The sequence below is a fragment of the Hippichthys cyanospilos genome, chromosome 13 (assembly GCF_059441005.1).
Source record: "Hippichthys cyanospilos isolate Australia breed blue-spotted pipefish chromosome 13, RoL_Hcya_1.0, whole genome shotgun sequence".
In the NCBI taxonomy this organism is placed as follows: domain Eukaryota; kingdom Metazoa; phylum Chordata; class Actinopteri; order Syngnathiformes; family Syngnathidae; genus Hippichthys; species Hippichthys cyanospilos.
Window position 1 is genome coordinate 11592903 of NC_142381.1, and position 11675 is coordinate 11604577.

Below are 11675 nucleotides of genomic sequence, written 5' to 3' on the forward strand. Positions count from 1 at the left end.
ACTTCAACACACGCAAGGGGTTCACATTATTATGGAAATTAGACTAATGGTCCTATTCACTTTTTTAATGCTTCATGAAACAATCTTGCAAGCCAGATTAAACCTCCTTGCGGGGCAGATCCGGCTGGGCAGTAAGTTTAGCACATCTGCTATAAAGCATTTTGAATTAAATTATTTTTTAGTTGATCATTTTAAAGTGACATTGCTATTCCATTATTAAGTGCTGAATGTCACCCGTCCCAAATGCCAACAATGGTATCAAACATACACTATGGTGACGTCACCGTGAGTCACAAGGGGGCGCGGCTACCATGTAGGCAGTAGATCCAAAAAAAAAAAAAATGTGAGAGAGCGGGAGAGAAAAGCTGCTTGGAGAAGCTGAGGGGAAGCAGTCGGTGCGCTGACACTGCCGGAGGAAGTTCACTCCCGGCCAGGCTGGCTCCCTTTCTCCCGTCAAGGTGACGCTGTGCCCGGCGTGAGCGTTTGCAAGAGAGATGCCGCACATCGCATCTTGCTCCTGTGGACTTTTATAGACCCAAACGGTAGGAATTATTTGTGAATGAACTCGTGCGCACGTTTGCTTAACTGCTCTTTTCAAGTGCACACTTTTTTTCTACTACACTTGTGCATCTTTGCGTTAGAAATATGTAGAGATCAGTTTAAAAAGTTTCACATATTGTAGTGCAGCAGTACTGTGACTGATGACGATTATAATGATCATCTTCGTTGTTGTTTGTTCGCCTTGTCTTTTCCGTTGATCACGATGGGTATTCAGATCTTTAAGACTTCTTTTGTCTTAACAATTTGCACCTGTACTTTTTTTTTTTTTTTTACAATAATGAACAAGTATGGACTGTTTACATATTTACATATATTTTTACATTTTTTGGATTCTTCTTAGCATTCCTTTCTCTATAAAATTAGTAAATGTATTTTTTATTAATGTACCGCTTTGTTCATTTAATTCCAGGGATAAAAAAAATAGTACAATGAGCATGTTTATGTATGTTCTAAAAATCGTAATATAACACAAATTTTGAAAGAATTTTTCAAGTACCCACACATCATCTGTATGGTATTATTTACATTGATATTATTTACATTTATTGGTGACATGAGAGTGGTAGATTGACACTACAGAGAGGTTGACAGTGCGCATATATGCAGTTACATAGCCTATATAGCTAAATACTAGGAGTGTAACAAAAGAATTGCAAAAAGTGAATCTTAATGTAAATGAAAATGGCACATTCACAGTAGTAGTACAAGTTCATTCAAATGTGAATGAAAAGACAACAAAAACGTCATTGCATCATACCCTCATGTACCATGTCAAATCAATTGTCCTTTACTTTAGAGTTGTATTTACTTTTAAAAGTATGCGGGCACATTTGGCCCACGAGCTGCATGTTTCACACCGTTGCTTTGTAAATGAAGTAATTTACACAGAACATCACATATTTTCTTCCTTGCAGAATAGAGGCCCTTATTGTTTTTTGCTCTTCCCTGCTCCCATTGTCCCCGGCCAGCTTTCAATGTGGGATCCAGTTTTGTCGCTCTCGCCAGGCTGAAATCCTCCAGGGTCAGGACCTCGCTCATGGCGGCCCTGCTCCTCGGGCTGCTGCTCTTCGCCATGCACTCCCCCATCGTCCCCTCTTCCGGGCCCCTAACGGTCGCCGAGGGGCCGCCCGCCACCCCTTCGCCGGCTGACAACAGCAGCGCGGGCCACCCCAACGGGACGACGCAGCAGCTGCCACAGATCATCATCATCGGCGTAAGGAAAGGCGGGACGCGGGCGCTCATCGAGATGCTTAGCCTGCACAGCTCCGTGGCGGCGGCCCAGAACGAGGTTCACTTCTTCGACTGGGAGAGCCACTTCCAGAAGGGCTTGCCTTGGTACCGCAGTCAGATGCCCTTCTCCTACCCCAATCAGATCACCGTGGAGAAGACACCCGCGTACTTCACGTCCGCCAAAGTCCCCAAGCGGATCCACCAGATGAACCCGGACGCCAAGCTGCTGCTCATCCTCAGGGACCCCACGGAGCGCGTCCTGTCGGACTACACGCAGGTCTTTTACAACCGCCTCCAGAAGCACAAACGCTACCAGCCCATCGAGTCGGTGCTGGTGAAGGACGGCGAGGTCAACCTGAGCTACAAGGCGCTTAACCGCAGCCTGTATTACGTGCACATGCAGAACTGGCTGCGCTACTTCCCGTTGGAGAGCATCCACGTGGTGGACGGCGACCAGCTCATCCGAGACCCCCTCCCAGAGATGAAGAAGGTGGAGCGCTTCTTGAGACTGGAGCCGCAGATCAATGCCTCCAACTTCTACTTCAACAAGACCAAGGGATTCTACTGCTTGCGGGAGCACGGGCGGGAGCGCTGCTTGCACGACTCCAAGGGCAGGGCGCACCCTCGCGTTGCCCCCGCCATTCTGCAGAAACTCTATCAGTTCTTCCACCAGCCCAACCGGAAGTTCTTTGAGCTGGTAGGCCGAACGTTCGACTGGAAGTGAAAGCCTTATCTTTGGGTACTTAAAAAGTAAATGAACGCAAAAGTGAATCTATTTTTATACAAGCTACGTAGCTCACAAAGAGTTGCGATTGTTAACTTACTTGTAGAATTTCAGGATAAACCTACACTCTAGAAACAACAAGCAATTTCATTTTTGGGGCTAAAAGATTCATTTAATTTCTTCTTAAAGGCATCTTAAAATTCGGGAGCCAAGACAAGGTATAGCAGTTCTGTAGACTGCTATTATTTTAATGTGAAATGTGGGAAAGCTAATTTTCCGAACACTAAACCTCAATGGAATATTAAACATACTGTATTTAGCCCCTCTCCTTCTCATGTGTCCATCAAAAAAAAAAAAATTACACGTCATTTCAGTTTTGTCTTTCAGCTGAAAAACCTTTATTACATTTTTACATTACATTATTTTTTTACATTTTCCACCAAAACTCTTCAGTGGCTGAAAGTGTGGTGCATCCCAAATTAATACTTTCAACAACAGTTTCTATCGATTGTCACAACTCAGTTTGTGAACATCTAATGATCAAACCCAGAAATCTGGAGTTCTGATTTGTCATTATCTGACCCTTGAGCACACACCAAGCCAGTCAACAGAAACATTTGTTTTTTTAAGGTATTAATTGAAAAGTGAAAAATAATTTTTCTCCAATTGATTATAGACCTAATGTTAACTTTTTACTGTTGGAATTGCTAAATAAGTTAACATAAGTTAAAATTTAGGTTAAAATTAACCTAATTTTTTATAGTTCACCCAAATCGTTTTTAAAATCATGTATAATGAGTTTTATCTTTTACAGGTGAACCAAAGGTGACCTTTTTTAAACTTATGAATACTCATGTGCAATTTTCAGTACTTTTTTTGTACCACCTAAAAAACTGAAAAAAATGTGTTGAACCAATGAATTTCCTAGGTCATTTCAAGATGGTTTTCAAACGTCATCATGTTATTCTCAATCTGATGTCATGACATCTTGACCACATAAAACAATTGAGCAAATGTACATTCCCATTGGGAGGCTTGAAAGAGGGTGGGGCCAAAAATGGGAAAAATTGTTGGTAGTGTGTAAACAGTATGCGGTTTTTCAGACAGCCTTAGTGTGTTGCCATATTATCAAGCAGAGTTTTAGAACTGAATTTACCTGGCCAGGAGATTTACAGCAATGGTTTAATTGCGTCACTACAGAGACTACACTGCGTTTATCTTGCAATGACATATTCATCTTTTTGTTTAATTTGTATGTTTGACAAAATCCATTTTCAAATGAATTCTGTCCAGATTAAATATTTATGTCAAGGACAGGGTTGCTTGTGCACATTCATTACCAGTTTATGACCAGAAAGAGTTTGTTGTACTGAGAATTTAGTTGGAGTTCAAACAAAAAAAAAGCTAATTATTTAGTAGAGAGCTGACATGATATGAAATCTTTTGTATGTTATAGAATTAACATAATCTTATGAAACAAAATAAAATATTTTCTTTGTGGAAAAAACATGTTTTATAGCAAAGTGTTACCTGACCTTTTTAATAGCCCATACCCCTAGCAAACTATTCTTTTTTATTTTACAGCACAGTACAAAATGCATATTTCATTTGAAGGCAATAGAGGAATGAATACTAGCAGAAAGAAAAAAACAAAAAAAACTATTTTGTTACTGTGCATTCAAACTTCCACCCTGTTCTCTTGCAGCAATTTAGCCCAGCATGTCCGCCACGTTTGTGGAATGTTCTGTGGCTATTTTAAAGTAAGGAGTAGCGCTTATATTCATGTTACTGTAAATTTGTTCAGTTTGAATCTCATCAAGTGCTCTGGTAAAATCATGTTGCCTGTAAATAGAGTTTTCTAAGATGTATAATTAATATCCCATTAAAGAGCTATATTATTTTCAGCATGTGTCACTTTTTTTTTGCACTGTACTTTTTTTTACATGTTTCCCTAAAACCGTGCCTCCAACCCTAATAGCTGCCATGACTCACTTAGTCTTTAATCCCTTATCAGAACATAGCAACTGTAACTGCCTTAATTGATAGATGCTGTTGTTTATCCATGAACATTAGCCTACCTGAGCCCATTTGAACTCTGATGCAGACCAAAACAGCAGCACCTACAGATTGGTGGATTAAATTGTGAAGTCATACCAGGTTTTGTAAACAAGATCACTGAATAAAAGGCCGTGTTGCCCAGGGTTCGAATTAAACTGAGTTCTGCTTGTGTCTATATTTCTAGGAACTACAGTAGGTCAGAATGTCTGGCTTCCTCTTTCTCCGCAATGCACATCCATCAATTTTCTCAAGTTCACGTTCTCATTAGGGCTTGCTTGAATGGAACACCAAGAGATAACAAACGCATGCATCAATAAAAACACACCAGGCAGTGGGGACCCTGCATTTGTTCTCGAGAGCAACTCCACAAGAAGCAGAAGTTACCAACAATCGGCATATCAAACGAAAATCACTTCTAGCATTTATTTTTTTCGCTTGTTTGCCCATGTGTGCCTTGGAAATGGCTGGCAACTCTCGGCTGAGGACCCTAATGAGACAACGTAACATTAAAAATCGAGGATAAAATCTCAATTCAGTTCTGAACCATTATAACAAAGAACAAATTAGAGTTTCCAAATATGGTTCATTGCCCTCTGAAGGGCTACACATCTTATTTGTATTCATCTACAATGTTGCTTGCAATTTTGCTTTGTTTTTCTTCTCCTATCAGGTAATTTACATGTATGGAACGTTCACTGTGATCATTTTCAAGGCCCGCTGTGTGAATTTAAAACATGAGCAGCTTATTTGTGACCTCAGCCACCTTGGATTTCATGCATAAGCAAGTACAGGCGGCGGAATCAGTCAAAGAAATAAGTTGCTGTCGACGGAGCTGTAAGTCAAACGTGGAGAGTAAAGAAAGAAAAAAAATCAACGTGTTTATGCTCAAGGGCATAATTCTATTGACTTATTTGAAATTTTATCAACACCACTGCAAAGCTTGCTGATGACTGCCTCACTGAATTTATCGAGACCGATTCGGCTCTGTGGGTACAATTAAGAAATCCATATTTTGTGTCTGGATTCCATAAAAACTGGGGCAGAACCGTTTTCACCTTGTAACTGAGCTCCACATGTGGCCCTGAGGTATTTGTCAACTTCTTACAAACATACACGCAAGTTATTAAACTCAAGTCAAAGGGCGGAATTTAGTTTGACTTCATCCAGTGTTTTTACCAAAAAAGGTCAGAAACGTAATATTCTGTTGGCCTATCGCGATAACAGTTTTAGTCTGCATATTTTCCCATTTCGGAACATATTCTGCTGCCAGTAATTCAACAATAAGCGTTTGCGTGTGAAATTTAGGGGTCGATAATTTATTTTCAGTGAATCGTACTTCAGTAAATGAGGTGGAATCTCATTAGTTTTTTGCTGCTAGTTAATCAGAGAGCTGAGATGACACTTTTGTATTTATTTTACAGCTGATTTACTGACAGTGAGCCTGCATCCTGGCTCACAGCTCTTTAGAGATCATGAAAGTCTCATTAAGCTCGTCGCTTGTGGAGCCCTCTAAAGTTTTACAATAGCACATTTGCCCGTGAGATCAGCTAATTAATCTAAGACGCACACATAATGTGAGTCTTCACCCACACATGCCGCATTAAACTGAGTCTACGGGCAGGATTAATGGGACGACCCAGCCCCCCAGTCTAGAACAACATTTATTCAAGAACTTTCCATACTAACTGAGAACTGGTGCACATGTACACAAACACACTCTCACACACGCAGTGAGCAATTCCAGAAGCAGCTGATGTGTGTAAAAGTTTGCCCAAGAAGAAAGGAAAAACATGATTGTTTAATTCACCAAATAATCCCAAGTGTGCTTATTTTCTCAACTATTTAAGAGTGTTTACATGAAGGAAGGTATCTATTTGAGATGAACCCTTAAGATGTACAAAGAAAGGCAAGTATGAGAAGAAATAACACATTTTGCTCAATTTGTCAAATTATTACAAGTTGTCTTTATACAACATTGGAGTGGGGCAGAGCTATAAATCAAATTAATTCAATCAATTTCTCAGTTAAAAAAATTGACACTTTGAAAATGAGCCACATCGTGAAATTTTGGATTTGCACAAAAGGCAAATGCCAAATGAGTGGTTTACAAGATGTTTATAATAGCTACAAACTACTTAATTATGGTATTCACGCAAATTATGCATAAGCTATCAGTCACTGTTTTTTGTGTTTTAGTTAACCTTAACACTTGTCAGAATATTGAAACAGTACTGAAATACTGAAACTGTCTTTAATGTTTGCTGGTCTTATTACATTGATTAAAATTGTCCAGAATAACTGATTTTTCTAATTGATATTTTATTTTTTGCCCATGTCACCTAGCCTTGCAAGATTGTCATTTATTTGAGAGGAAGCACTGATTTGAGTAAAAAAAAAGGGGATAATCCTATCGGGCAGTTTTTCCTCATGGCGTTTGGTGTTTATTTGAAGTAAGGCATCTATTTGAAAAGGAGGTCTTTCTTTTGGTAAACATTGCTCAAGATCAAAGACAACATATGGTATAATTAGTCACAGGGAAGACAACGGTGTTTTTTTTTACTTATTTGCGATCCTGTTAATTTGAAGTAAAGCATCTATTTGAAAAATATCCATCACCTGCTGAAGTTCTTGTGTGAGAAGAAATGAAAAGCAAAGTGTAATTTATCAAACAGTTGGCTTTTTTGTTTCTTCATTCAACAACTGAACATCCACGCATGTATAACAGTAAAAATAATATTTCATGTATAATTCTTAGCTGTCCTAGCATGTTTTAAGTTTAGAAAGTTTCACAATCCGGAAAACCTGTTATCTTAATCACATTTATATAGGTAGTGTATTGCTGAGACTTGTATTAATGCTCCTAAAGAAAAGCAGAATATTGTATTGGGCTTTCAATACGCACTTGATGGCTATGGAGGGATCATGCGATTATCGGAAAAAACTGAAGCTACACGAAATAGCAGTCTTGCCAGGTGCACAGCGGATAATATATGTAAACAAACAAAATTGCTCTTACATTGCAACAATCGCTCTTATTTTGGACTGCTTTTGTGGACTCAAACGTACGTTTGCACAATTCAGAAAAAGTGAGTGGGAAAATCTAAGGTGATAATGTTCTGATTGACACTGCCATTGATGTATTAATTTTAACAAAATATTGTTGTGCCTCCCATTTGCTGTGGTGTACAACTGCAATGAATCCTACGGAGAGATGTTTCTAATGAGTCTATTCACGGCATCAATTCATCCAGAATAAACGTCTTTATTAGTCTCCAAAGTGAATTGCCTCTCGGTCCTTCAGCTGTCAGGAATGATGATGGATTTTTTAAGACCCTCTTTCTATTTATCCTTGAAGACATTACACTGAGTAAATTGAATGTAAATTAAATCCGTCTGAAAGTTATCATCATCTCGTGGGAGATCGCTCAAGTCATTCATTTCCCCTTCCATGCTAATTACATCAAATAAGCTTTCCCACATTGCAGTTTTCACATCAAGACAAATACCAATGTGGTTTTACTTCCGAGGAGATGTCCTCAGAAGTGGATAAATGCAGGGACCTTTACATGAGATCACTTTTTATTTTTTAAACACAAAAGCTGAAGAGCCTGTGTGACGTCAACTCCCAAATTCCTATCATCTCTTTGTTGAAGACAGCAGGTCGGGATGTACTGCTGTTGTGCGCCGCAGTGTTTTGTTATCACTCATTTCCTGGCACGGCCTCCTCTGGCTCAGGAATAAACCATCATTGCCAGTGATATCTCCCACTGAGAACACACATACACATATCTGCTGGTGTGGTTGTACGCGTGTGTGTGTGTGTGTGTGTGTGTGTGTGTGTGTTACAAACCACAAGCGTTTTTGCACCGGACTCGTTAAAGAAGGGAAACACGAGATATTTGTGATTGAGTTTAGTGTGTTGTTTCTTGCTGCTTATTGCAAGGCCAAACATATGGAGAAACTTTATCTGCTGGGATTCTTATGAAAGCTTGTTGTGAAATCAATTGTTGCATCTCGAAGAAGATGGTATTCTCAGGTCAGGTTACATCTGGTTTGAATCCAACCTGAAGTTTTACAACAGTACTTAAGAGGGGTACACACATACTACTGGATATAATAGGGCTGAATTTGAACATCATGTTTCCGATCACGGGTGTTTATTCACTTTACTGAGCACAGTACAAAGATGTTTATTTAAACTAAGGTGCCAAGTTGAAAATACAAATGCTTGTGTGAGGTTGGTGTCTGGCATGAAGCTGTACATTTGAGAAAACAAGACAAACCTTTTAGGTATTTACTCATGTAATAGACAGAGTTTTTTATTTGAAGTAAGGCGTTCGTGTATGTGGGTAGGGTCTTTCATTTGTCGAAAAGGATTTGCTTTGGGGAAATACCGTAGCTACTATTATGACATAAATAGTGTAGTTGAGGGTGTTTATGTACTCATCTGCAGAGGGAAATGGGCATTAATTTGAAGTAAGGTGTCTGTTTTTTTATACTGTAATTCAAGAATCAAGTAATGTATACTATTGTTTACTTGCTGAACTCCAAGAGTACCAGGTATATATTTCTGATAAACTGTAAAGAATGCGTGTGTAAGGGTAACAATGTATGGGATTCCATTTTTTCTTTAAATAGAGGTTGTGGTTGTTTATCAACTCAACTGCTTAATACCAAGCATTTATTTGAGGAAAGAAGTTTATTTGAAAGAAGGCCTTATTTTGAACAAATGCTTGTATGTGGTTGGTGATAAACATCAATATTTGAAACTGAGAAAAACAATACAAAGTAAGGTACTTCCATGTATAGGTGCAAGTAATGTTTACTTGAAAATTGAGGGGTTTCTTTTGTTAATGACATCATTTTTAATCTGATTGGTCATTTGGATTACTTAATCAGAATACATGGCTGAATGTAAACATATGTGAGAGGACTTCTTAATTTGTCATAAATGCTTAAATGAGAGGCGACCTAAACAAGCCAATTCTTTCAAGAAAAGATGCACTTCTATTACTCTCCCTCAAATAATTACCAAGGCATTTATTTTCTTAACTGGAAAGATAACCCAGCATGTATTTTAAGTCAGGCATTCATTTGAGAGAATTCTTTAACGGGCTTTGATAAATGTTTATAATATATATTAAGTGCGTAGATACTTTAAAATAGTAGCTGTGGGTTTTTACTGCAGAAAATAAGAAATGTTTAATCAAAATAAGGCACACACCCAGAGAGGTCAGAAAGGAAGGTAGCAACAAAGAGAGGAAGAAACAAAAGCGAGTTGGTGAAGGAAGGATGAAGGTAATGCAAGACAAAAAGCAATTCTGAGGGAAGGAAGAAGGACAAGGAGGAAAATTATCCATGGAAAAAAAAGATGAAAATGCAAAACCTTCTTTTGGCCCATCTTGTGTCACGTTCCGACATAGTGGTAGAGATGGTGGAAGGTGTGGACCCAGATGCAGGGAGGGAGGGAATCAGGTTTCACTCACAAAAACTAAAAGTTTAATACGGAGAACGAAAACAGGATGGGTGGCAGCTTACAAAGTAACAAATAAAAACAGAAATAGCCTACAACAAAAATAAACTAGAATCAACGAACTCAGGAGAAAACAAGAACAAAACTAACGGACATTAGCGAAACTTCGACTGACTGAGTGACAGCATGGCAGTATGACAACAACTGAAAGGAAACTCAAGACTAAATGCACACACAACTAATGAGACAACACAAAACAGCTGGACAGGAAATAATTGGCAGAGGGAGCTGATTGGTCAAAACACAGGGGGCAGATTGACGAGGACAGTTGGACACAATGACACTGACGAGAGACCGTCAAGGAGAACAGAAAGATGAACTCAGAACAAAAACTCATGTACAACTCATTAACAAAAACAGAAACCAGAAAACCCTGATGGCCCACAACAACAACAAAACCCACCAAATCCAAACAGAACACAGCACCTTGTATTTTGTGTATGTCCATTAATGTAAGATGATTATTTTTTCCCAAACAATGAGTCCTTCAGTAATCTAGGCGCAACATCCCCTCAATGGTAATCCCAATAAATTCAAACACTCCTGGTTCATTGAAAGGATTCTGACATTCATGTGCTGTACACCTATTTGCTCCTACATTCCTTCTGAAGGCATGCCATCACGTATTTTCCACTGGTGACCTTAGTCATGGAACATAAAAGCCGGGAATTAATGCACAATCTCTCCCCAAAGCACCTGCACTGGATCTTCAACATCACATGAAGTCAGCTCCGTTTCTTGTTCTGGCTGGAGCTGAAACCTTGACACAAAGAAGGCTTATGCAGCAACAATTCTTCTTTTTTGTGTTCAGGTGCCGCTCCAGGCCCCTCAGCTCCCAGACAAAAAAAAAAAGAAATCAGGTTTGGGGATTAAAATTCCCCCCTAAGAGAGCAAAGAAAAAAAAAGGGCCCATTGATCTGGCGCTGTAACATGCTGCAGTTTTGCAAGCAGGTCAATGAAATTCCCTCTTTTTCTTTTTCTTGCCACTTTGATCAATGCACATCTGTCTCCCCCAAGTCCTCAGCCACTTGTGTTCATTTGGACTGCAACAGGAAGGTTAACACGCTTTGGTGAAAATTGCTGCCTCCGGAGAGACGGGATGTCGCAGAACATTTTTGCTTTTCATGCCTTTATGCTTTGAAATATCCAAGGTTTTATCTGACAAAGTGATTCATTTGGGTATTTAACGCATATTTGTTCTGGTATGTAGTGATAGCATTCCATGCCAGCAGGGAATTCAAAAATTCATAGTGGCTCCTTTGCTTATTGTTGCACCCTCTAGTGGTTTCAAACTTCACTTTACATCAAATGTAAACATATTTACATAAATCAAGAACGGCATAATTTAGGCTTTCTTCTGTGGTATGAAAATTAGGATTTCCTTTCCCCTCTCATCACATGCATCCAGTTTAAACAATAAAAATTGTGTAATGGAGCAGATTTGTTAGTTAGTGCAGATTATGCTGGTGCGAAACTCCATTCAAGATTTAAGAGTTTTATTGTCATATGCATAGTATACAATCGACCAATAATAAAGTAGGCAATGAAACAAAAAGCAGTAATAGATCA

General features: G+C 39.0%; 1 protein-coding gene across 2 annotated transcripts; it reads left to right on the forward strand.

The window, feature by feature from the left end:
- The first annotated feature begins 370 nt into the window (after window positions 1-370).
- hs3st1 (heparan sulfate (glucosamine) 3-O-sulfotransferase 1) lies at window positions 371-4419 on the forward strand. 2 transcript variants are annotated; one of them, XM_088432174.1, is made up of 2 exons: window positions 371-542; window positions 1476-4419. In XM_088432174.1, exon 2 carries the CDS (start codon window positions 1598-1600, stop codon window positions 2513-2515), a length of 918 nt encoding a protein of 305 aa, XP_088288300.1. In that variant the 5' UTR covers window positions 371-542; window positions 1476-1597; the 3' UTR covers window positions 2516-4419. The 2 variants fall into 2 exon arrangements, with proteins under 2 accessions (XP_088288300.1, XP_088288301.1); XM_088432175.1 differs by having other exon boundaries at window positions 1530-4419.
- Window positions 4420-11675: the final 7256 nt, after the last annotated feature.

Bases quoted from the DNA above. Each gene is read 5' to 3' on its own strand.
- hs3st1 (XM_088432174.1), top strand. From the start codon at position 1,598: ATGGCGGCCCTGCTCCTCGGGCTGCTGCTCTTCGCCATGCACTCCCCC.